The sequence below is a fragment of the Phaenicophaeus curvirostris genome, chromosome 8 (assembly GCF_032191515.1).
Source record: "Phaenicophaeus curvirostris isolate KB17595 chromosome 8, BPBGC_Pcur_1.0, whole genome shotgun sequence".
NCBI classification, from domain to species: Eukaryota; Metazoa; Chordata; class Aves; order Cuculiformes; family Cuculidae; genus Phaenicophaeus; species Phaenicophaeus curvirostris.
This window is the reverse complement of record NC_091399.1, coordinates 26433670-26461118: the sequence shown is the minus strand read 5'-3', so window position 1 is coordinate 26461118 and position 27449 is coordinate 26433670. Positions and strand designations below refer to the sequence as shown.

The 27449-nt window shown below is 38.5% G+C and overlaps 1 protein-coding gene across 1 annotated transcript in view; it reads right to left on the bottom strand.

The window, feature by feature from the left end:
- Positions 1–1327: 1327 nt before the first annotated feature.
- PIGK (phosphatidylinositol glycan anchor biosynthesis class K) overlaps positions 1328–27449 on the bottom strand; it is a 70629-nt gene continuing 44507 nt past the window's right edge. Inside the window, exons 10-11 of the mRNA XM_069862892.1 lie at positions 25858–25933; positions 1328–2230 (exon numbers count right to left, since the gene is read on the bottom strand). Coding sequence (XP_069718993.1) covers positions 2114–2230; positions 25858–25933 — 193 coding nt within the window. The 3' untranslated portion in view covers positions 1328–2113. The remainder of the gene's footprint in view (positions 2231–25857; positions 25934–27449) is intronic.

The following is a 27449-nucleotide window of genomic DNA, read 5'->3' as shown; positions in this document are numbered from 1 at the left end:
AAACCTCTAAGAAATGCTGTAGGATTAATTTCTATACCATGTCGGCACATTTTTGTAGTGATTCTGCATTTCTGTACAGTCTGTCTGCAACAGAGCTTGTTTGATAGTTGCATTAGAAATAGTGGGGGGAAGAGGGACAGGTTTTCCAATTTTAAGAAAACTCAGATTTTGTATCACATTTGGGATATGAAATTCTTGCTTATGAAGGGTGCTATCCAAGAAAACAACTTCAAAACCCAACACATTGTGAAGAGATCCAGCACTAGGAATGCTGGATTCATCTCCACCCCTCGGAGCAAACGGAACTTTCATCTTTCACGTGAAGTTGCATTGGTGCTGGCAGGGGACACCTGTGCATCAGTTATACAAAAACTTATAAGCAAAACGGGAAGAAATCTCTAGTATAATTTATTACAGAATATAATTTTACAGAACTATAAAGGCAGTGGTGTAGGAATTATTTTGCTGTAAATACAGGTTAATTCCTGTTCCCAGTGCTTAACACACGCTACTGAAAGCAATTCCTACTGTTCACCAAAAAAGCACAACAGAAAGTTCTTGGTACCATAACTTTATAGTGAGGCCAAAGTGTAGCAGGCAAGTATTTACCTCCTGATAATACATCATTTTGTACTTCTATCCTCTCCAAGCCTAGAAGATGCATGGATAAACGAAAAAATAAGGGTTGAGTACTCAAGATATGGACTACACTGCTGGTTTTGTTGTTCTCTGGCACCAGTCCTCAGAAACAGCTGGAAGCCCCAAGCTGCCTCATTGTAGCCCTCCCTGTCAGCACATACAGACAATGCTCTGACAAGTTGCTACCCCCAACCCGAGGCGCTGATGCCACAATCAACCTGAAAGAGAAGAAAAAAGGATGACAGAAATGTTTAAGCACTCAAATGTGTATGTTCTGTGCCCTATACAAAAATGTTCCGTGCCATATTCTAAGAAAGCTAGGTTTGCTCTAATAGTCTGTGTGATTACAAATAATTCTTAATAACTTTTAGAGATACATATATAGCATTTACACCATGAATGCATCACATAAGCTTTATTATGATTAAGCTAGAGAACAAGTTCGAAAAGTATAATGAAAAAGCTTCTCCTTGTTTCTATACATGCACTGGCTTCACTCAGTATATTGTACAGACTATCCCTTTTAGCATACATTTATCAGTAAATGTCCAAAAAGAACAAATCAATATGCCAAACCAGAATTTACAACACCTAGATGATAAAGCTTATTTTCCTAGGGCTCAGAAACTACAAAATACAATAGTGCAATTTATAACATTTTTCATCCTGATGCCAGAGTCAATTTTCCTCTGTGCAAAAATCCAGTGCACTAAAAATCCTGGAAGCATCCAACTCCATATTGTATGGAGTGAAATTATAACATCTATGAAGGGTTCCTAATGGGCATGGTGAAGTCATACTTTCACTTTTTCTTTTTACTTTCACTTTTTTTTACTATTTTTTGAAGTAGGTTCAGCACAATCATTTTTGTTTCACTTTCACCAACTCATAGAATCCCGGACTCAAAACTGCCTAAGGTGAAAGGCCTGATCTAATGGTTGTACTTAACAAGGAAGAAAAAAGAAAAAAAAAAAAAAAATCAATAGAGAGTATTTTTATTTTTGTGAATAAAGCTTTCAATATGTCATGCCAAAGTCTGCAAAGTGGCTTAAGTTTTTATTGATGAAATGACATTTTAAATAACGGTCTGCGCAATGTCTAGTTCTTTAGTGATAGGTTGAATACTTGTAAGATTTACTTTGAAGTACAGGGGAAAGAATTTGCCCATCTACAATCAACCTCAGAAATTTTGTTGTTGTGTTGAGGTCTCCTCTTTTTTTTAAGTTCAACCAGAAAAAAAAAATTGCTCAGAAAAACATTAAAATATGTTTAAAACAAAATGAAGTAAAGTCTAACATCAAAGCCGCTGACTCTTCAAAAAAGGGGCAGAAGGATTGACTTCAAAAGAACCTTTAGAAGCAAGATCCCAACACCGTTTTTCGCATCCATAACACACATTCGGAGCACTCAGATACTCAGATGACACCAATGAATCCAAAGTAGCAGTCAATGCCATCATCTTGCTTGCTTCAGTTCAGAAGATGTGTTTCATGTGCTTGATTCCATATGTTTTGAAGAAAACCATGATGATTAATGCCCAGAGTCCTAAAATAAATCCTCCAGGAGGATGCCAGTCCTTTTGTTTTGGTTTCTGGAAAAAAAAGAGAGAGAAAACAACAAAAAAAAAAATTGTATGCAGTTTTCACATTAAACAAGCACAGCGCTTATCAAGCACAAACTAAAAAAAAAATCCTGGCAGCAGAGAAAAACACCGATAAGCTGTATTTCTTCATAAAGTGGAAGCATTTTTCTTTTTGATGTGATGGAAAGGCTGATGGGAGGTGAGCTGCCACTCAAACAGGTACCACAAAACAGGTACCGCTAAGTAACACAAAAAGTAACACTAGTTAGTAACGCTAATAACACTAGAAGTGTGCCCGAGATATCACTTTAACCATCCCTATCAACACTGCGGGACACGTTCAAACTCATTTGTTTGGACAGAATTTCTCATACCCAGTCTTGTATTAATTCAACAGAAAAAGTCTGCAAGTATGAAAAGCAGTTCCTACAAGTAAAAAATGTAAAAGACAAGACAGCATTGTTTTTTTTCACTACCTAGAGTGTTTTCTACAGCTCCTTTTGTACTCAGAATTACGTGAATAAATAGATATCTAACCACATGAGGAGCTAAGATTCATTATTACAGGGATATCATAAAACAAAATAGGTTTGTTTTTAATGTCAATCACATTTCCCAGGGGCCTCATTGAGCCTAACTGCCTTTCCTTAATGTAGAAATATCTTCTGCAATTCAAATACCTGTCCCTTCAATGATTTTTTCATCTTCAGTAAAAAGCAATACGCTGCAATTTGTTAAGGCCTTTCCTATCTCACACTTAGCAGTAAGGCAAGAAAACTTGTCTGTGCCCTTCCTCCTCATACTTAAAAGAATTTCAGACACTCCATACTTGCTGAGAAATGGGTTGTGGAGGGTGAGAGCAGCTGTGTGCCCCAAGACCTGTCTCTGAGGCTAAGAATAAGGTGAAGCTATATGAATGCAGAATTTTATTGAAGAATAGTCCTCATCACAGGAAAGACTCTGTTAAGAGTGAGACTAGAGGAGGCCACGGAGATGATCAGAGGGCTGGAGCACCTCCCATACGAGTACAGGATGAGAGAGTTGGGGTTGTTCAGCCTGGAGAAGAGAAGGCTCCGGGGAGACCTTAGAGCAGCTTCCAGTGCTGAAAGGGGCTCCAGGAAAGCTGTGGAGGGGCTCTTGGTCAGGAAATGCAGAGATAGGATGAGGGGGAAGGGTTTTGAGCTGAAAGAGCTTTAGATTTGATATCAGGAAGAAATGTTTTCCTGTGAGGGCGGTGAGGCACGGGCACAGGTTGCCCAGGGAAGCTACGGATGCCCCATCCCTGGAGGGGTTCAAGGCCAGGTTGGATGAGGCTTTGATCCCCCTGATCCAGTGGGAGGTGTCCTTGCACATGGGCAGGGGCTGGAACTGGGTGATCTTGAAGGTCCCTTCTGACCCAAACCATTCTGTGACTCTCTGACCATGACAAAAAGATCAGAACTACAGTATTTAGAGGTATAACTCAGTTCCTTGTGCCTGTGCCTAGTCCTGCCCTCAGCAGGTATGTTTTACAGATTTTCTGGGCAGACAGAGATGATTTACTATTACGATAATAAACACTGTAGTGCTTGCTGAGCTTTTTATTCCTGCCTTGCTGAAAGATTTGCACTATTTTGTCCTTGTATTGAACGAGGCACAAGGGGCACAGAGAGTATTTTATTTTTCTTGCACTTAAGTCAAATTTAAAATTCTCTTTCTGCCATGTGAATAACTACCACAAGGGATGGTACCGTTTCAAATTCTGCATGAATCTGCATACAGAAACTTGTCATTCCCCACTAAATGTACCAGGTGGCTGGTGAACTTTAAGGAACAGTTTGCAGCGTCTGTTCTTTCAAAACAGCTTTCCTATCAACAAGAAAACAATGTTTGTTGATTGCTCAGCTCCTATTTTCTAAGCTAAATAGTTTTAGCTTTAGGATTTTTCTTTAAGCACCGTGCTTGTAATTAAAAAGTATAACAAATAGCCATGTCACCTGAGACACCCAAAGAACTCGGCACTCTGAAATATTAATGATTTTACTCTGATCCAGGAATCACAGAACCAGCATTATAATTTACATCAACAACAACAAAACCGTAGACACATGCAGAGACGGTGCCTGTATACACAAACCACTCCATTTCCTAAGCAGCTCTCATCAGCTGCAGCGAGCGTGCTGCTGGTAATCTGCCACCTCGCTGCTATTCGCCACCGCGCATCTCCGTGTAAACATCTCAGAAAATCAACTCTGCGTGTTCTAAAAGGCTGCCAGCACCCCTCGCTGCTGACAGTAACGGCACGCGACACTTCTCCACATAAAGGAACTTTCTTGTTTAAAACCTCCTAATTAACCCGTAACTCCGCATGCATATTGCAGTGCCTGTTTCATCAATCTCTTTGTACTATCAATCTTTCCTTTCTTGGATCTCAGACAAATTCCTTACCGCAAAGTGGCACCTGACCCTTCTAGACAAATGACTTCAATTTGCAGTCAATGACACTAAAAGCCTCTCTCTCCTATTTTGTATAGAACACATAATTTAATTTCTTTAAAGAATTTATATGAATAAATATTTATAAGGTGATCTATGAGTACGGTTTTACATTTTGTCATGCCACGTACGGAAACCTCCATGGAATTCTACAACGGAACGAGAGGCCAGTGCAGCGGTGGCTCCGCACTGGGAAATCCAAGGACGTCAATATGGTCATTTTAAAGCCATGGGAGGCAATATTAAAACGTGAAGGATCAAAAACATGAAGGCATGACAAAAAAATACATATGAGACTTATACAAGAGCTACATATTTAGTCATCTTAATTATCTTAATGAGAAAGATTTACAGACCCAGAAACCGAAATCTACACATAAATATTAAACCACAATAAAAGGGCAAAGAGATTGTACATCTGTAAGTCAATAGCGAGGTTAATTGAGCACAAAATTATATTGAAATATGCTAGTATTTTCCACTAGGGGCACACAGACATCAAATTCTTATGAATACCTAAAAGGGGATTACACAGATTCCTGTTTAAACCTACGAAGTATACCAGTAAGAGCTGAAATACGTCATTTTCTTTAAATTAACTTAGAATCATAGAATAACCAGGTTGGAAGAGACCCACCAGATCATCGAGTCCAACCATTCCTATCAAAACCTTGATCACAGATTCCCAAGGAAGTTCATCACTGAATTAAAAATGTAATTAGCTTGTGAACTGACAACTTCATCCTTCTAAAATGGTAACAAATACAACACAGAAAACTTCAATAACAAGTCTCTGGCTAGCTGAGCACATCAGCGAAGCAGCAAACAGCACTTAAGTTCTTTTACAAAGAGCTGCATTTTGCACCTGCGAATCACACCTCCCCACACGTAAGATGCAGACGCTGCTTCTATAAATTATGCCAGCAAACTGTACTTGCAACATAGGCTTGCAGAGAGCTTTCAGCTGGCACCGTATAACAGCAGACCAAACAATTCTTGCCTCTCAGCACAGCTGTGTCACTGCCACGAGCCCTGCCGGTGCCTCTGGCTGCGAGGACGTGTGGCAGCTCTCTGAGCTGTCGCAGCTCAGCCAGCAGCGCCGCACGGGGAAGCCGGAGGCCAGGACTGGATGCCCTTCTACAACCCCACGTCAGCCTCCACTGTATTGCTGCAGAAACTGCTTTGACTGTTCCGTGCAGGCAGGTGGGGAAGAGTCACAGAGATCTCTCCTACTGTGAAAAACTATTAAAGAATCTCTTTAAGAACAAATGAAAAAAGTTTCCTTTTTAGATCCACATACAGTAAAAAGGTTCAGAAAAGACGGCATTTCTTTCTGTGCTTATACCGGTTCTGTGGCCATAAGCAATCCCTAGATAAACCATCCCTGAATATAAAGTTTTTCCCAGATTCCTAAAAAACATTCAGTATTTATCCTAGAAACACTACCTAGTGCGGGGTGTTATTCCAACAAATTTCTGTGAAAGGCAGTTTTTGAGTCAGGCACTTTCTCACTTACAAGGAAACACTAAATGAACAAAAATATTTTAAGTGTTGCAGTATTTTAATTTGCAATTATTTATGCATCTTATTATGCCTAAATTGATGAGGGAATGTGTACTATTAAAAGCCCACAGATTGTACTTACACGTTACGCATAACTTTCTCCTATCTGGGACTGATCTGGAGGAGCAGAGGCAGGAGCTATTTTGGCTCAAGTTATTCTGAATTTCACTGTTGTGGAACCCACCAAAGAACTCGGTACACGAGGTGCTGCTTATGCAGTCGACGTATTCAGCTTTTGTGACCTACGCCACAATACAACCTCATTATAAACGCCCTCTTTATCCCTACAATAATAGCAGTAACACAGAGGTGAACTCAACATATAAAACGGTACAATGTGTCATGAACAAATACATTTAGCAGCTTGAGGGCCAGTCATTACTGAAATGCTAGAGATTCCAAATGAAAAAGATAGGTAGCTAAGCAACAGCAAGCTTCCTCCTGTGAACAGTTTTCTGTTGTACACACTTTACTTCTGGTAGACTCATTATCCGATAGAACTTAAAAACAGTTAACGGAGAGTTGCTCCAAGTACTGTAATTAAGGAGACGATAAAATGGTGTATTTTCAAACTAGATGGGTCTGTAGGTACCTGAGTGGAAAGTATCCCAGACTTTCAAGGAACGTGTTTCATGAAACATGCAATACTCACCACTCCAATTAAAATGAGTTTTGTGCAAAAAAATAATAAAAAAAAAGTATCAAAGCTGAAGTGGTAATTACCATAGAATGGTTTGGGTTGGAAAGAACCTTCCAGATCATCCAGTTCCACCCCTGCCATGGGCAGGGACACCTCCCACTGGACCAGGCTGCTCAAAGCCCCATCCAACCTGGCCCTGAACACCTCCAGGAATGGGGCAGCCACTTCTCTGGACAACCTGTTCAGGACAACCTGTTCAACAGGAAAACATCTCTTCATACTATCTAATCTAAATCACCCCTCCTTCAGCTTAAAACCCTTACCCCTTGTCCTATCCCTGCAATCCTTGATCAAGAGCCCCTCCCCAGCTTTTCTGCAGTCCCCAATTAGATTAAGAATGGTTTAATTTTAAAATGTTACATCAAAACAGAAGTAAGATTTAGAACGTCGTATATTAACATTTCACATGAAAAACTCTTATGTTAAATATCACAATCCAGCCCTACAGTCCTCTTCCAACAGAACTCCCTTTGCATTAGTGTTCTCAATGAGTACAAAAATACTAGTACAGAAAACTTTGGGTCAAAATCAGAATCCACACTGGGATGGTAGCAGTGGAGAAAACAGTGCACACAATATTATACCAGGAATGTAGTTAATTCTCAAATGGAAAAAGAATACACAAATTCTGCAGTGTCTTCAAGCATCTTATACCAAACTGGACTTTTAAGACAGTGAGTAAAACCTTAAAAATTGTGCACATCATTCTTGCCATGGAGGATGCTCTCCCCAACCCGAGTTTCAGTGCAGAGTGCCCTATACCCAGTTTTGGTCAATTTATTGCAGCTAACATGGTATAAAACATCTCCCCAGATTCTGAGACTGACAGCAGCAGCTACAGCGCTGTGGGGAAATCTTGCGCATGCCCCTTGGTGGAGTTCTCCACCTCTATTATCCTGGGCATCAGCAAGCACTCACAGGGAGGTGAAGCACACTGCTGCTTGTTTGCACAGTGCTCACCATCATTATTAGATCGTTTGGGTGAATTTTAAGTATTTCAGAGTGTAAATTTCCAATTTTTCTTCTTGGTCATTCTCTATTTAAATGTACATTTCTATTTCTCCCATCGCAATGATAAAGGTTATCTCGAGATACCTAATTCTACATTTTGGTCTGCGTTAAAGACCAGCATTAAAACTTGAAAAATGAAAGATTCCCATTTCAAAACAGGTCTTTGAAATCCAAAGCCAACCGCAGATCCAAAACTGAAACAACCTGCTCGCTTCCCGTTTCGGAAAAGCAACACCAATCCCAAAGTGAAGGACGAGGAAACTCCTTGGAAAAGCCAAATCCTACTACACAGTGCACCGTGCCAGTAGCACATTATGTATTTCCTAGAGGCACTCCACAACTTGCAATTTAAAATTTCAAACTGGGTAATCCTCTCAATTCTTACGACAAGGCATGCAACGAAGTTTAATTTCAGACTGAATTTATATGTATCACAAGCAAATCACAGCATTAAGTATGTCCTCAAAGCTTTTAGTGGAAGTATGCACTTCTAATTTCTCAGTTACAGTTTTGATTCGGGGTCCTGGCAGGGGGGTGGGAGAAATCAAATAATTCCAGCCATCCAGTAATAGCTTAATCCTCTTTTGTGCCCACAGCAAGACTCAAGTCATAAGAGAGCTCCAACATAAATGGTGCCTGTTAATCTGAAAAACAATTTAAAGCACTTCTGTCTCATCTTCTAGTTTGTATTTATTCACCACAGTGCCATGATTGCTGATATCTCCAGTATTAATAAAATAATGAAGAAATTTCACTCATCAACAAGAACTCACGAAGGATGCAGGAAAGAACAGCGGTTAAACCAAATTAACATATCAATGCCAACAACTGCATTTTAAATATTTACTTTGAAAACTGTGTAATCACCACAATATAAACTACAGTAGTGCTCTGATAGCTTTAGGTTTTCATTTCCTTCTAAAGTATGTAATCTATAGGAGCTTTTTAGAAATGAACTACTTCAAAAATGGCTGCTCGCTTATTATACTCTATTTTCAGTGTTATCGCTCAGCATTACACAGCGCTTTAAAGTGCTTTTAGTGGTTTAACAATTATTCATTAATCTTCCAACCTGTGACACAATACATAATATACTTCTTCCAATCAAAGGGAGCTTTCCCAGCACCTGGGACCCAGTGCAGTTTAATTCCCAGACCATCCAGCACTCCGATGAGTGATGCTCGCCTGGCGAATACAGCAGGGATTGTATGTGGGGGTCTCTGAACCAAGGCATGTGATTTGCTACATCCCAAGCTATACCAGCAGCAGGAACCACCCCTATCTGTCTTCCACAGACTGGCACAGCTGCTGAGCTACAAGGGCTGCACTCTTACCTGCTCAGCTACCAGGGAGTCACATTATGGAACTCATGTGTGCTTTAGGGTGGAGAGGAAAAAAAGCCACAATTTAAAGTTGTATTTAGAAAGAAAACCCAACTACCTCTATTTAAACACATAATATTATATAATTTATATAATAATTATAAGCATATAACTTAATATAGTAAGTATATCAAGCAATTTTTAATATATTTTAATCAAATTCATACTCTTCTATGAAGCCACTATCATGATTTTTCATGAAAGGGCACCTAAGTCCACATCAAATATACAAATTGCATCTGCAAACACAAAGCTTCATGCCAGCTGAAGCATGCAAAAACAGAAGATGAGCAGCTTAATTAAGTAGACTTAGTACTCAAAATTTGGCCACTGCTACTTCAAGAAGCATCTTTCTTTTTTAATATGTTTGCATTTAATTAGTTTAAACAAGAAGACAATTATTAGGAAAAAACAGGCTAAAGGAATTCAGCACAGGGTGCCATGCCAGAAATAGAAAACTTCCTGAGGACCTTACACTACAGGGGGTCAGAAAACAACAAAAAAAACCAGCTTATTGAAGGAGACCTCAGTGGAGGGACCTCCAGAAATGATCAGATATAATAGCAACCCACTTGCTTCTACCCAGACTTTGGGTTAAGCAGACAGAAACAGCAGCTGTAAAAAACAAAGGGGGTGAAAAAGATGTGTAGAGGCTGGTAGAGGGACAAAGATATTTTGTAGTTGTAAAAATACAATTGTGTAAATAGGGCAAAGCTATTCTCACAGCGCTGTTTTTTCCAAGAAGCAGGCACTGCTCACGCTCTGCTGGAAAAAATGATCTCAAAGTCTTCTGTGGTGTAGACCTCATTCATACAAACATAGCGTTGCGAGGGGGAGCAGAACCAGAACCACCTTCCCAACTCTGCAAAGACAAGGCAGCGGGTGCACCCATGGCTCCTACCTGGCTCAGTCTGGGATGATTACCCCAAGTACCAGCCTCACCCAGCCCAACCTTGCCAAGGAGCACAGCCCTCTTGCTTCCTCCTCGGAAATCTAACTTGGATTTAGCATAGTCTCTCTCTCTGGACCACAAGCTGAGCCCATTCAAATCCTTTTAAATCAATATGCTCCGAGGCAGGGTTTTTTTTCTTAATCTCATAAAATTAATTGTATGCCTTCAAACTTCCATTATGAAGTATAATTTTGATCATTCAAATTCAAACGAAGTTGTTGCTGTTTATATGGAGAAACCATGATGTTCATAAATTATTATGCTGTTCCTTTCAAAGTAGTAGTGACGCTTCTAACCACACATTTTTTTTCTGGATATCCCATGAGTATCTATTAATTTATTTCCAGGTGGCAGACTGTATTAACAACAGATGTTAGACAACATTAGATCTTATACTCAATATGCCATATTGAGTGCAAAATCTAATCAAATATCTCAACAGCTACATTTAAAGAAACTGGAATCCAAATAAACATTCCTTATTCGTATACATTTTACTGCTCATTTTTTTTTAAATCTCTATAACTATAATTTAAAAAGTTCTGCTTTGCCCTAAGCTGTGTGCTACATTATACATGTGCAGCAGAGCTCCACATTTTCTAGCTCCAGCTTGCACAACTCAAAACAGCATTACATTTAGGAGGCAGGCATGAAAAAATGGATGGAGAAGAAAGGCTGAGGCAAAAGGTGCCTGCACGTTTTTATGAGCAAGATCAAATATGGCTGGTTTTATTGCAAAACATTTTCATTTTCAGTGAGAAACCAGTGTATTACAGCTGGTGATAATCGGTTTGTTCCCCACCACCACCCAGCTTTTAAAGGTGATTGTTGTACTCAGTAGTTTTGGACTCCACTGCCAAACAAGTATTCTCACCCAAATTTATGTTGTTTGTATGTGAACAGAAAAAAAAAGGAAAAGGAAAAAGAACAATCCTGAAATATCAGCCTAATACATTTGGCTACTCTAGCTGCTATACATCCTTGAAAATAAACCATAAAACATAGACATAGCAGCAATACAGACACTTATTTCATGGTTGCACAGAATTAGACCTACACCAGAAAGCCATTTCTGTTACGCTTGGTGTGTCAAAGAACAAGGAGTCCCAGAGAGCAGATCCATTCCTGCAAAAAGTTTTTGTAGGCAGCTGCCATTAAGGACGAATGGCAGATTTATGGTTATCATAAATATTCAGTGCTCCCACGTGACATTTACATGACACTAGGTTCATCAGTCAAATGCTACGTGGGGCTCAAAGACCGTCTTTCTGGAAGAACGAATGAGTGTTGTTGAGCGTATGCGCACACACACCCCTGCCCCGAGGTTGCCAGATGTAATTTGAACAGCATCAACATCTTCCCAAAAGGGTAAGTCTTTCAAAAAGATAAAACCACAAACAGTCTTATCTAGCAGCAACCCAGTTGCACCTTTCCAGCCTACCATCTGAACTATCCACAGGTGACTGCCTTGCTGACCTCGTGTCATCACTCAGACCCCTGTAGTGCTGCTCATCATCTGCTTGTCAGCCGTGGATTTGTAGATGGCCTTCCATGTTAAGCACTCCTGGCTGAAAATATGCAACCACTCACTAATTCACAGAGCCCCAGCACTGGAGCCGGGCTTTTCCATGAACACGGAGCCACAGGAGCCAGCTGTTAACGTGCTGGGCCTCTCAACCCAGTGGGAAGCTGATGGGTGGAGAGCACTGGCCATGGCCAGGATGCCACACATCGAGCAAGAAAGCCAGTCACGACAGAAGTAATCGCTCGCACAAAGCTGAATCACAACCTCACACAACGAATCTGTGCAGGAATGACAACGTGGGATGCCGTCTTGTCTGTCCAACAGTATGAACACAACTGCTCCATTACTGGAGTCTTCATTCATTTACCCCTTCCATTCATTCTTCAAATGGCAATGATTTCATCAAATTTCAACCCTCTGAATTATTTAGGAAAACAATTCCAGACAGAGCACTAGAGAGCAGACTGCCAATATCTCTATCTCTGGCCATTCATCAGTCCTGTCAAGAGCTCGTGAGTTACATTGCCGCGCTCCTCACAGCATGCTACTGAAGGGTAAACAAAATATAATTAACTTCACACAAAAAAAAATCACCAATAACACCTCACTCAGTTTACATGGCTAAGTGGGATAAATGTGTGAATATATTTGGAGCTACCAGTGCCTTCACCCGAGGAAAAGTGTTCAGAAAGGTATCTGCCATCACAGCACTGCAAAATATGTCAAGCTAAGATTGATGACATTTCTATTTTTTCCTTACCAATGTGAGCTTATTGGTAACTACTTTTTATGCTGCATAAGCTCTGAAGAAATATAGTAGATAGAAGAATAAAAACTAGCAAAACTGTTACTGCTAATTATATTACTCACTGAAATACCATTTAAATAAACACTGTCTATCAGAGAAGCTTTCATGCGTAAACAATAAAAAAGTAATGATTCATAAAAACTGTACAAGGTTATGTGAGAAATGAAAACGTCACAGAACACTGAGCTGACACCAGAAAACGGAATTAAATCTTGCATCTTGGACAACCTACTATAACATACTTCAGTGATCTGCTTTATATAGAAAGATCCTGATCCTGAATATATTTCAGTGAAAGGTGACACAAACTAAGTCAAGAATTTGGTCTTGCACTCAAATTACATGTGCGTGTGCTGTTTCTATGCCCAGTGAAATCAGTATTAAGCAATAATAATAATCCTTACCCTTTGCCTAAGGATCTTACACTGCACACAGCTTTCCTGTAGGCTGGGAGGGGCTCTCGATCAGCAAGTGCAGGGACAGGACAAGGGGGAAACAGTTTTAAACTGAAAAAGGGAAGATTTAGATTAGATCTGAAGAAGAAATGTTTTCCTGTGAGGGTGGTGAGGCACTGGCACCGGTTGCCCAAAGAAATCGTGGCTGAAGGTGTTGGATGAGGCTTTAAGCAACCTGATCCAGCAGGAGGTGCCCCTGCCCATGGCAGAGGGTTGGAACTGGATAGGCTTTAATGTCCCTACTGACCCAAATCATTCCATGATTCTGTGATCCATGTATGCACTTGGCTTTCTGATTCCCACCATAATTATTCCAGAGAGAGAAATATAAAACACCAGAAAGCTGTTAACAGGAGAAATAATTTAATAGCCAGAATGGGTGCTGACCCTTCTCCCTGGGCTTCATCTCACAATAACTGTGTGACCATATTGTACTTTCAGTCAGGTAGTTCCTGTTCACAGCTTCTGGCAAGAGAAGAAAGAGCTATGGAAGAACCAGGTCACTCTAAGGTTCAAGTGAAAAGTGACTGAAAGTGACACTTGACAGAAGCTGTTTAGCAGGACCAGGAAAAGTTATGAGGGAGAACACGATTCATCCTTGTGATACAGCAGATCTCTGTCTTTCCACCTTTTCCAACAACAGATAGCGCTAAAAAAAACATTCCAAACAAGCTGCACCTAACCTGGCGATGCCAGATGCGGATCTTCCATCACCCAAAGAGGCTTCTGAAAAAAAAAAATCAGCTGAAAGACAGGAAAGAGGCCCTTTCTCTGCATATAAAACCAGAAGTCTTACTAGTCAATGACCACTTAGGAGAATTGCTTAATGTCACAGTTGCCAGTAAGATTCACTCTAAACGTAAACCTTGTTCTACCAACAACTCCTATGGAACAGCAAGACTGATCACCAAAATGAAAGCAACACTGGAACTGTATTCATTCTGTTAAATACTGTATTTACTGAAAGAAAAGGTGATTTAATTTACTATCAAAAGGTTTTGCTTAATCAGTTTTCCTTTAATTAGCGAGGTCCTAAAATTGTTCTAGATCATGCATAACATTTAAACTGCCCTAGCACTTTATAGGCTGTTATGACATAGGCAAGACTTAAACCTTTTTAATTCAATAAAGATTAACAAAATAAATGTAGCAGTAGGTCTTCATTCCATGACATTTTCAGCATTTAATTTACAGTAAAAGACAATGAATAACATTATTAAGTAATGGGGCTTTTTTTATGTAGACTTTTAGTGCTACTGTTTCTACAATAATAATGAAGATGACAGTCTCTACTACCCCAAAGTTCTACTGCTAGGAATTATGTTTTTTTCACTGTGGTTTATGTAGTTTAATTGTCTTCATGTAATATAGATATTTGGTACTTGGATGTAATTAAGAATAAGGGAACCATTCTTAGAATACTATTCCAATCCATTAGGCAAATTTTCTCACTATGATATGAAAATTTTCATCTACCTAATTAGCCCACCTACTTCTTCCAAGCCTAAGTGCACCTAAACTACATTTTATGATGGCCCAAGGAAAAAAAAGAGAAACGACAACACATCAATTATGCCTCCACTCAATTGTACAACTATTTTAAAATGTGTGAACAGTTAAGACAAAATTGAAAAATTACCATAATAGGCTTTTGACACTTCCCTGCTTAAGCAAAAATTAATTCTAACTCCCTGTTTTTATGCAAAGCCTTTATAATTTCTCTAATCTCAAGTTCCCATGAGAGAGAACACAATACTTTCAAGTACAAGAGTGTGAGGCTTGGCATCTTCTCTTTTTAGTTATGCAGTTTATTTGATGGAAGTCTAAACCACTAAGCCTCCCTTTGTGCTTAATATAAGCCATCCTCAGTGGAAATACAAGTTAATTTAAGTAAAATGAAGTTTTAGGAAGAATGAATTCTCTTGCACAGAAAGCTTGACTAAAGCAAAGCTTTTTTAAATGCAACATCTGTTTCCCGAATTGCTCTAGAACCTGTAATAATAAACTAAAACTGAAAAATAAACTAAAAAGAAGCAAAATTTTTAAAAGGTATTTTTACATATGAAACATCATAAACTCGAAACAGTCTAATGAAGTAACTTATCATTTTACTGTATGTTTTTCAGTTCCATCTTGCATCAAGACACTACCAATGTAATGAATTAGCCTATTCTACGCATAAGACATTAAGCATCTTCTGTTTTATTAATGGTGACTATTATTAAAACCTACTGCTTATGTTACAAAAGTAAATCAGCTATATCGCTGTATACACTTCCATACTCAGGAAGGCGTGTGGATCACATACTAAATTCACAGAGTTATTGCATACATTTCTTTGCCCTCAACCAGAGCTGAAATATTTGCACATCAGATAATATGCTACAGCAGCACATGGTGTAATATGATGCCTACAAACCTATTAAGGTCACAGAAAGCTTGTGCATATATTTAGTCTAAACCCATGAGAGGCAGAGGTATATTATTTGCATATCATTATGCACTGAAAACCTATTCGGTTATCCCCAGTGGATACAACTCACCACAGTGACCTAAATAGTATTCACTTTTCCAATATTTGAAGGAACAGCAAATAAATAGGACCCAGCGCAGACAAATCCAAAAATACTAAGAACATCTAAGAATCTAGGCTTATACATGACAAATGCAAATGAATGCACAACAGTGTATCACAAAAAATCTCAGGAGAGCAAAGAACGATAACAAGAGTGAATTATATGCTTAATAGAGGACTACAACGTTGAGACTGTAAGTGGCTGGAGAGATAATTTTAGCAAAAAAGCTCTGACATTAGCCAAGCATATTATGACCACAAAGGAGAGCCAAGAGTCTCAAATAACAAAACTCACTTAAAAATAACCTCGTTACATTTGCAGCAACAGCAGCAGTTCTAACATCAGCTGCCTAAAAAAGATATTGATATTTTAACTATTGCACTATGCAACAACTCATGTGACATTAGCAACTGAGACCCCCGGGACACACACATATTGCTTCTTCAATAACAGCTGTAACGTCATGCATGCTATCTGTAATCACACACATGCACTAATATGAATCGTAGATTCACAGAATCATAGAATGGCCTGAGTTGGAAGGGACCCACAAGGATCATCAAGTCCAACTCCCGCCCCACACAGGACAACCCCAACATTCACACCATGTGTCTGAGGGTTGTCCAAATGCTTCTTGAATACTGCCAGGCTTGGCACCATGACTGCTTCCCTGGGGAGCCATTCCAGTGCTCCATCACCCCCTGAGTAATAGCAATCATAATCGTCCTCCTCATCTATATTCGCCCTATAATTACAATATTTTGATTAAACACCTACCAGCCTCTACTCACTCCGTTTTTTTTTTAATTATCCTTCCCGATTTCAATACAGCCACGAAGAAGGGAGAATATAAATAAAGTTTTCATGTACTTTGTGCAGAAAGTCAAAAGATATTAACATAACGTTCCTTTATGGCCTTAGTCTACAAATCAGAATCTCTCACTGCTGGCCTTGCTTTGCCAACATGGTATGTGAAGTTTACTTTAAGCTGTAAGCATTTTTGAACCTGTCTCTTTCTGTAAAGCTCTGAGCACAGCTACAGAACACCAGAGACAGCAGCCACAGTCTTAAAAGCACAGTCATGAGCAGGTTGTAAAGCATGACAAAAGGGGATCATAGCACAATCAAGTCCAAAGCCAAAATAAAGACATCCAAAGATCGATAGTGCATATTGAAAGGTTTGTGTGTGCAGGATCTTTAAACACATGGCTGATCCAGCTGGAAAAAAAGCAAATAATTTTTTTGGAATGTAAGAAATACAATGATCTCTAGAGTTCATGGTCATACAGCTACTACCAACCCTTCAAATGCCGTTATTTGACGTTCAGATTGAGTAAACCACAAAAATCTACAGCACTCTATAAAGCCTGACACGTTACAGTCACTTCCTGAACCTCTTCTTTCATTTTATATCTTAGATAGTGCTTATTAAAAAAGAAACGATTACAGGAATTACCTCTTAAAGAAGCTGCAAATCCAACCTGGCAAGTCTAAAAATTATACCTACTTTAGAGCTGGGGTATCTTTAAATATATCTTTTAATAGTACATCTGACAATTCTATATGCTGGTGGGTATGAAGCCGATGTCTCATAATCCATGAAATGATGGCACTATATTCACATATAATGCCTCATATTACCAGTATTCTCAAGGGCAAACTGAGCACTCCCATGATATGTAGAAAAGCCTTAAATTTATTTCCATTTCAAATTTCCAGAGTAGCAATTATTTTTACTCTCTCTCGCCTGATCATGATCATAAGAAATATACACAATTTTTTTCAGGGAATATACATACATTTTATGAGTTTTGGCTGATACTGCCTGTTCTTGTTGGGTTTAAAAATTCTGTAGTCACATACCCAGCCAGGCTGAAAAATGCCTCCCTCCCCTCCTGGTTTTTTTTTCAGCAGTAGTTTTCAGCTCCCTGCTGTGTTTAATGAGCACAGGACTCGAACACGGGGGAGAGTGGAGCGTGGCCACTTGAGGGGCAGCCCCGAGTTAAATTACTCCAAGCTGCCTGTCAAACTGATCTCCCACCCTGTGTGAAGAATGGAGATATAATGCCAATCTTTAAGCGTAAGGGTTTTCATAGGTCAGGGAAAGAGAAAAGACATGACCTCTGAAAACTGAACAGTTTGTTGCTGTACTTCTCTGTCCAGACTGCAGGATCTGTAGAGCTTAAAATGGTCATTTTGAGAACTGCATCACTTTCCTCCCTTTCTGCTATTGCACCTCCCTGAAGAAGTCGCTATCTTGGAAGGAGAACATGGTCTGAGGGTTACTGTCACCTTCCTGGGTGCCACTTCTGTGAAAAAGTGATAAATCTACATTCCAACACATGACAGTAGAGACCGGACCCCACCGATTCCCAAACAAGCTAATAACGTACGTGCACGTCAAACAGGACATTTTGATACTGCTAACTGTCCTTAACAGAGCTGTGTAACAGGAAAAATAGATGAAAATTCTTTTATTGCTTTTAAAATATACTTTGGTTTCATGTGAGCAAAAACACAAGGAACAAGGTAAAGTTACATGTTTCAATACATAAAGAGGGAAGAAAGGATGGAGCATGCATGCAACATTTCTGGCAAGAAAAAGCTGCCATCCTCCATCTCCAGTGCCTCTGGGCAGCTGGAACAGGCTCCCTTCCTGGCTTGCAGATGATGTCCTGTGTGATATTTCTAGTAGGAAACAGTTAAAAAACAAAAAACCCACAACTGACTGTCCAGATCCCTCACGCAAGATACCTCTCAATGCATTTAGTTACTCAATCCATTCTATTCAGCTATAATTGGAAGAATTTAATACTACATTCAGTTCCCCTGTAATGCTCGGTCAGCAACAAAAAAGATACTGATGCCTCTTTCCTGGCTCTGCTGAGAAGTGTTGCGTGCAGAGAACAAAGAAGAGTTCCCCACGCATAAATATTTTGGTAGTCTGCCCTCACAGAAATGAAGCTCCTTGTAATTACTGCTGAATTTTTAAGATTTGGGAGGCAGCATTTGAAATAAACATAATTCTAAGACACTTATCTTTATTGTGTCTGGAGGACTAAGAGAAAAGCTTCCACCTAATATTTCAACTTAACAAAGAGATAAAGAAGCAAACCTGCCCTGTGGTCGAGAAACAGTAAAACAATGATCCTGGACAGGTAGAGAGTGATCACCCACAACAGTCCTCTAATGGGAAGACAGCAGAAAAGAGACTGCTTTACTAGGTCTCTGTTTCTAGAGGGTTTCCCTCATGCTCAGATGAAAACCATAACGAAACAAAAGCAGCTGCACCTTGTCTGTAAAAACAGATCACCAATAAACTCCACATCATTGTCTTCTGTGATCTGAAAGCGCAAATGAGAAAAAAACAGCAAAACAAAAAAATATATAGCTTGAATCTTTCAGAAAAATATTTTACGCTACGCTCACAAATATCCTCTAATTCAGGAGTGTTACAACTTTGCCTATGAGATTTCATTAGGCTAATGTGTTAATTTCTGAATAAGAAAAGAAGAGAGACAACTTTATTGTTTGTATGGACTAGCAGCTTACATAGGAGGATGCTGAACACCATCACTGACTCTCCAGTAGTTCACTAGAAGCAAAAATGTCTGAAAATGTTTCTGGTTTATTGTTTTGCCAGTGGAAGATCTGTACCAGCTACAACCAAGTCAAGAGTGTGGTGACTTCTTGGAATGACTCAGAGAAACGGGACTATTCCGTTCTGAATTTATTATTTATAGAAAACAGTACTATCAAAATATTTAAGCACTCATTCTCTAAAGGTGCACATTGTATACGTTACATGACTTGCACACAGCAGGACTCTGCTACTCACAATTTTTTTAATAAACCTTAATATTTGAAGAAATATTAAGAAGTTAACTTCAAAGCACCTATATGCACCAAGCAGCATTCAGTGTCGGCAGGAGAATCTTTGCTGCTCTGTGATGAACTCAGTTCGGTCTGAGTTGTGTTGGCAAAACTGTGCAGTAACAGGTTTTCATAGAAAGTTTGGTTTGCTCCTTTTGTGTACAGGGTTTTCCACTAGGTAGCATTCAGTTTAAAGTAAGCTTAAACAATGTAAATAATCTCTAGCTTTTGCAATAGTGAGAGAAATTAAATCCACATACTATATATAATTTAGGGAAAGAAGCAAGTTCTTATTTACTGGATAACATCCAGTTGTGTTTCCACTTGAGATTACTTCCGTTAGTTATAAAACGCAGGCAAAACATGATTCATAAACATATGCTTAATATAGAAAAGGAACTGCAGCCTCCCCCTTAGTAAAAGACATTAATTTCTAACTCCTATACACCCCAAGTGCCCTAGATGAAGAAATGCTGGTTCAGCAAAGGGTGTACAGCACATTTGCGTTAAGTTCTGTATATGGATATAGTCAAGAGTGCTTGAGCCCCAAAAAGGACTGCAGGTCAGCTTGACAAAGAAGACACAGACAGATTTCCCTGACATACATTAAAACCTGGTTTTCTCACCTCTAGTCTGGAGCAGGCAGAGCTGCCAGAACAGGCTGCTGTTCTCCATGTACTCCCAAGAAGCCACAAGAAGTGGCAGCAGTAAGGGGACAACACCGTCTTCAGTTCATTGCTCAGAACTGCAAAACTAAAACCTGACCAGGCAGGTGTCCTAGAGCAAGGTGACACGCCACAAGGATTTTTGTTGGGTAGCCACATAATGTATTTTGTTAAAATAAAATTCAATTCTAAGCTGAGAGCGCTTTCTAATCTTTGATATGAAAAATTCAATTTTCAATCATCCTCAAAAATCTCAGCTCTGACAAACAAAAGCATTCCTGAAAAGACCTGTGTCTGTGCTCACAGGTGCAGCAGGACTCGGACCTTTTGGTGAAAGGTCATATTTTATCTCTGCCATCATCTAGCTGAACACTGTGACAAGCAAGCTGTGCTTTAAAGTTATTTTCAAACACAGCTGCAGGAATGAATTTTCAGAGAATGTATAAATAGCTGTGTCTAAAACGTTACACATCCAAGTATCACAAATTGCTTTTGAACCCCTTAGCCTGTAAAATGTAACAGTAAACACACTAAAATGCAAGTATCACTTAGCAAAGTACTTTAAAAGTTCTAATAAATTATTCTCCATAAACAAAAATTATTGTCTTCATTAATGAAAAAAATCAAAATCTGTGCTACTGCTCTGCTGTTAAACACCTTGCACACTTGACCAAATTCTGAAGACCACTAATGTTTTTTATGAAACATAAATAGGAATCAAGACTCCACTATCAGGGCAGACACAGACTGAATGAAAAATGCCTCCCTTGAAATGAAACAACTGTGAGAGGGCAGCTACGAGGTGAAAGGCAAGACACCAGTAAGAGCCTTGAATTTTAAAGTTATGCTTTCAAGACTCTATCAGTATGTGATGGGTTAATTTTTGTAGCAAGGAGTTCACAGAGATTGTAAGCCACATAAAACTGCTTTAATTTAACGTTTGTGAAAACATTTAAGTCTAAGAGCTAAAATTGTTGTGTTATAGATAATCAAAAAATACTTCAAAAAAATCTATACAACATGGTGTGTTCTATTTTCTTAATACTGTTTCAACAATTTCTGCCAAATGCCGCTAAAGAAAACCTCTCTCAATTAAATCAGCGTGAAACAGGAATAATATCAACAAATGCAATAAACTAACACCCCTCTACTGTGTGAGAGTGAGGTCTCAAGAATGAATAAAAATTGATCTTCAAAGCAAAATTATTTTACGGAGGGGACCAAATTCATCACAAAAGCACAGAAATTATGGAAACAGACTTTCTTCTAAGACTTAATACAGAACTATAATTCTCAATTATCTTTGTGAACATCAGCCCGTCCATCTGAAACTCCAGAGATCCCTCTCTCACCTACTTTATTAAATTTCTTATTTCATTTCCCTTATTGTGGACTGCAGTCACTACCAGGCTGGATGAGGCAACTCCCCAGTGTGCTCCAAGTTTAAACTCAGCAAAGCTAATGGTGCCCACATGAGTTGCTCAACTGGAACATGAAACAGAGAGACACATTTACTCAACAGGGTTAGCATGATCTCCCAGTAATCACCTCAGATTACAGGAGGCACTTTCCACTAATGCTTTTACAAAGAAGCTACAGAAACACGCTGATTAAAGACTCTACAAAACAAGCAAACTTAACACATGCCTCCAAAAACGAAACTCAATTTAGTTTAATTAGAAATTGTATCTAACATTTCCCCATGCATTCTCCAACATAAGAAAACACTTAGGAACTCTTTATTTTTAAGTATATGTGCAACTATAAGCCATATCAAATTTGAAGTAAATTGGGCAATCGCTACTATGGGCTGGAATTTAGTTTCCTGAAATACTATCCTGTTTTTACAGCACATCAAATTATCTGCTTAATATTTTACAATGAACTAAAATAAGTATGCAATTTGATCATGGTCTGAACTTGCTGTTTAATTTTGTTTTCAATTATAACAACATCAGGAGATCTGGCATTTATCCACTGAAATGTGCCTTTCATCAATAAAACATTCTTCCATCAGTGAGACACCTGTAACAATTTAAGTCTCTTCAATATCCTAAATCCCAGTTAGGCAAAATATATTAACACATAGTGACACTCAGAGCACGAGCACTGGCACTGAAGCTGGGTATTTTCATTAAAATACCTTGCTGAATTGAAGGCCAGCAATTAATACCCTTTATGATAAATGAAAACAATCTGCTCAAACACAGTTTTCACTGTTCTTTCACCAGATCTGTTTCAACTAGACAAGTGCAGACTTAAAGTAATCTCTCTCCTTTTCTCCTTTTTTTTTGGCCTTACTATTCATAAACTTAATGCTAATTAGCAGCATTCTATGCATGGCTATACACAAATAATCTCATTTAAAATGTTGTCTTATGTGGGTATTCCTCTGAAAGATTAACTTTTGCCATTTCAGAAGTTTATACTAATGACTGCATCCCTTTCCCAAGCACTAGTGGTTTTTCATTTCAGTTAAAAGCACACGCTTTTTGGTTTTGTTTTTGAAAATGGAGAAAGCTTCTTTCTTTACAGATGTCTGATTGGGGTTCCTGTCTAAAAACTAGTGGCTTAAATGTTAGTATTTGTTTTCATTCTGCTATTTATTTTCATTTCTTCACATTTGTCTTTCTCATTAACCATGGTCCAATGCATTAAATATAACATATTTCTGAGAACTGGAATAGTGAAGTTTATAGGGTTGTTATTCTTTTGGTTTTATGCTGCTATAATGATAAATAATTACTAGTGCCATAAAGTTTAAGATCAATCCCAAAATCAGATTCTGTGTCTCTTTGTTAAATAGTTTAAGAGGTACCAAGTCTGAAATTTTCTTGTGGAACAATCAGGTTAGAAATCAAAAAGCAATTCCTATTCATTACTATGGTATTTTTTAAAATACAAGAGATGAAGTACTGAAGAGAAAGTTAGAAATCACATGTAAATTCCCAAGAAAAACACAAAGACTTTTAGTAGTGTTCAGGAGAATAAATTTACAGTGACATTTGGATAGAATTAGTGGCCACGCTGGCTACTAACTATAATTGAAATGTACTTTGGCATTACACTGATTTAGGATACCTGTCTACCACTGTGAAGCTTTAATATATACTTTATAAATATATATTTCTGGTGCCTTTATTACTGCCTAGAGGTATACAAAACTTGTTAACATGAGAGAATCTTACACAAGATACAGGAGCAACAACAACAGCCCATACTACACACAGTGATTACCTATTTTGATAAACTATCTAAACACCACAAATAAAATTTGTTGGTTTTAGCCATGTTAATTTTATTTCTTATAATTTCTTCCCTTTCCTTTAAAGTAAAAAACATTTGTTCATATAAACTCAACGTGGCCCTTGCACTACATGTCCCAGTTGTCACAGGTTCCTGAGAAATGGCACATTATAATCTTTGCAGTGCTCATTCACCAGGACACTGGTACCGAGTATCAGTGAACTGGAACTGTGAATTTTATAGGGTTGTTATTCTTTTGGTCTTATACTGCTATAATGACAAATAATTACCAGTGCCACAACGGCTCCTCAAGGCTCAAAAACGGCATCACAGTCATACAAAAGCAGGGCACGATGCCGGACTCCCTGACATGATTAGCTAAACAATGGTCATTTTATTCTGTTTCTCCACATCAAGGACATTTGCAGTTCTGTTGGGTCTGGTTTGCTGCCTTCTGTGGACCACGGCTCTCGACTACCAGTGAATTTGTTACAGCAAACAGATCAGCTTTGTGCCTTTCCACGGTGCAATATGCTATCGCAGTACAACACATCGTAGCCAAATGAACCCTCTGTGGTTATTACCCACCTAATGTTGTAAAAATATTACTATGACATTTTGTCTGGTCGACCATCTTAAAGGTTAATTCTGTTTCCTATTTGAGATTTTCCTCTAGGTGAGCCATTCTGTGCAGTTTCTATTTACTGATTCCAAACAACCCCCAAACTGTTTCATTGCTCACTCTCACTGTTAAGAACATATTGACTGGCTGCCTGCTCTGCTGTTTAATTCATTTATGCTGAGAGTCAGGCATGAAGGCAGAATTTTAAATGTGACATTTGCAGGCTGTTGGGTCATTTGAAGCTCTGACAACATCAGGGAGCTCCTGACATACAAACTGGTCCTGATTTCCAATCTTCCATGTTCTGAACACATCAGAGATTCTTCCCAGAGGTGCAGATTTCAACCTAAAGTTTCAAAATCCCTTGTGTTTACATCTCGCAGAAAAGACCCAAACGCTTTAAAGTTTTAAAATAAAGCTTGTTTCCTTTAAGGTAAAACCAGCACTGCCTGCAGCGCGCAACTCAGCTGCCTGAAAACACTGATTGACAAAGGTATTCAGGAAGATCTACAACAGTTAATACCACTAGGATTTTGTAAGCAACTTTGACATTTAATGGACTTTTATTTGTTCCTCTTGATCTTTTAAGCATTCAAAATCAGCCCAGTCTGAAACCACAGCTTTATCTCACATTGTCTACGTTGCTATTGCTACCCTGACCAACATCCTAGTTTTCAGGCTGGGATTCTCCTGATCTCAAAGCAGTGAATTGACTGTACAGTTTTGTCTCCCATGATGAACCATCATTATCTTCGCCAGTTTTCACGTCAATATTTCAGAGCGTACCTGATTACCTGAAAGATTCCATATTGCCAGGGTACCTCAGGAAAACACAAATCTGACCTATTCAGTCCTGAATTGGGAAAACTACAGTTACCCATCTCTTAAGTAGGACTCACATCTGCAAACTTAAAAACGACTGCAACAGCGCAGGTCATTTTGCTTTGTATTACAAAGCAGGCAGAGTTTGCTGCCTAACAGCAAAGAATGAGAAGAAATGTGAATGCAGGCTTGCATCCCATCTAGTAGCAGGACATTTTGAAAATCAGACCTTGAACTTTGCGAAAAGAGCAAGAAGGGAGTATAGCACAGAAATGATCTCTTCTATAAATTGGCAAATAAAAAAAAAAGACATGCTATAATAAAAACTGTAGCCTGCTATTCAATCCCAGCTCAGATGTCCACGTCATCCCTCATTTGTTTACCTAAGTCAATGGATGAGTATTGATTTTAAATAAAGACACAGTTAGAAGGCACAATCCAGGCAAAATCTCAATCTCTGGGTTTTTTCAATTATGCAAAACAAAAAGCGAACAAAAAATTGAGCAAAGTAGAAAATATGATGACACCGATATAGTTAGAAATAGCACTAATTCAGAATTGCATTAAGAGGAAAGATTGTTTTCCCTACTCAACTCATCACGACAATTATTCCATAATAATGATTCTATACTTCGGCTGCTTTTTCAGGAAGGGGAATATGATTTAGGTCATGATGCAAATTTCAAGAAATTAATGGATTTTTTTTTTCTTTTATACCAGGAGACAGACAGCAACTGTAACAGCAACCTCTGAAGTGTCACCTGTGTCATACAGCAAGCATCTTTTCATTGCCATGTTCAGAATAAGACTTTTATAGTTAACAGTTGTCATCTGAACAAGTGTATGTTGTTTTTACATACTTCCAGCATGAGGACATTGATTCTGTATGACCTAGAAATGCAGATTTTATTACAGATGTTGTTTATTCTGAGAGAAAAATCCTGAAAAGAGAAAGACGTACCTGGTGTATTATCTGAGCTACAGGAAGTTGTTCAGCATATTTTAGTGGTTCTGTTGCCAACTCATCCTTCGGAATCCTGGAAAAAATGAAGTTAACATTTATCAAAGTTAGTACAATGTTTACCAAGTTAAATTACTGAAATTTAAGAGTTTCAGGTAGATTACTTTCAAATGTGTGATATCTGAAAGATTATTTAATTAAGATGAATTAAAAGTGTATTTTACACCTTAACTGAATATATTTCTTACAAAACCATGTGAAAGAATAAATTTATAGTAAATGGAAACATGTGTAACATCACTGGTATTTTCCCTAACCAAAGTACATAAAACACAAATTCAGCAGTAGAAACTTAAGAAAAACTTTAAACTTCAGTTCAGATGAACAAAGTGCTGGTGAAAGCTGGACTGAAATCCATAGGAAAGTCTTATGCGCTTACAGAGCAGATTCAGGACTGCTAACAATACAAGCTTCTTCACTCAGTCCTGCCAACATAATTCAAATATGACCATCTGAAAAGGCAGGAGGGATTATTCATCATTTCCCATCTTTGCTGCAAGTGCACATCCGTGTTCAGCTGTAGTAGAAATTCAACAACACACACATCTGTGCGTTTGCCAGGACAGTAGTGTGTACTACTGGTCTCAAATAAGCCAAAGAACTAGTGTGAACAAAAAGAGTAGCATGCTTCACAAAGAAAATGCATCGCATCCCTTTAAAATTTGAATAAACTGTAGTTACAACTGAAAATTCAGAATCCATAAGCAGTCTCTTAAAAGAATATTTAAATGATAGTAAATTAATATGAAAGCATGTTTTAAACCCTTCAACCATACTGCTTTCATCTACTGAAACTGCACAGCATACGCATTCCTCAATCTTTCTGAAGAGTTCTGAATGCAGGAATTTGAGTAATATGACAAGAGATGAAGGGAAGAAAAAATAAGTTCCCTACAAAAACAAGGGCTTTCTTTAATGTTAAAGCACAATTACTTTCAGACAAGAACTGTGTCTAAGACATTCTTTTCCAGGTTCAAATTACTACCTTATAACCATTCTAGTCAAAAATTATGCACACTTGCTGGGTTAATTCCCCTGCAGACCCGCTACCAGGCAAGAGCCAGAAACTACAGGCTTTGTCTCTGCACCAAGAGTCAACAGGTTGTGGTAAAAGAGAAGACAATAAATGCACATCTTTTCCCTTTTCTGAATTTCTGTTATCATTTGAAATGCTTTTAAGCTCCAAATATGAGCCTGAATACCCAGAAATTTGTAATGAACAGAGTGTAAGGATGTATGAAAGTCTTACTGTGTAAGAAATTTAAAACCAAGAGAATGAAAGAAACACGGTAATATTTCAAAGGCAGTGACAGCTCATCTAGACCCGTTTAATGTGCTTAAACAAAATTAAGTAAGAAAGCTCTGAACTGCTGAAGCTGCTCTACTGAAAGAGTTCATTTACTTATATGCTTTTTAGAGTTTTTGGGCTATTATGGCAATGATGAATTTGTACTCGCAACATGAAATATACTGCTGTTAATAGTCCAACACAACCATCAGAGCTTAGAGTGAGCTCACAGAGTGCAGAAGGA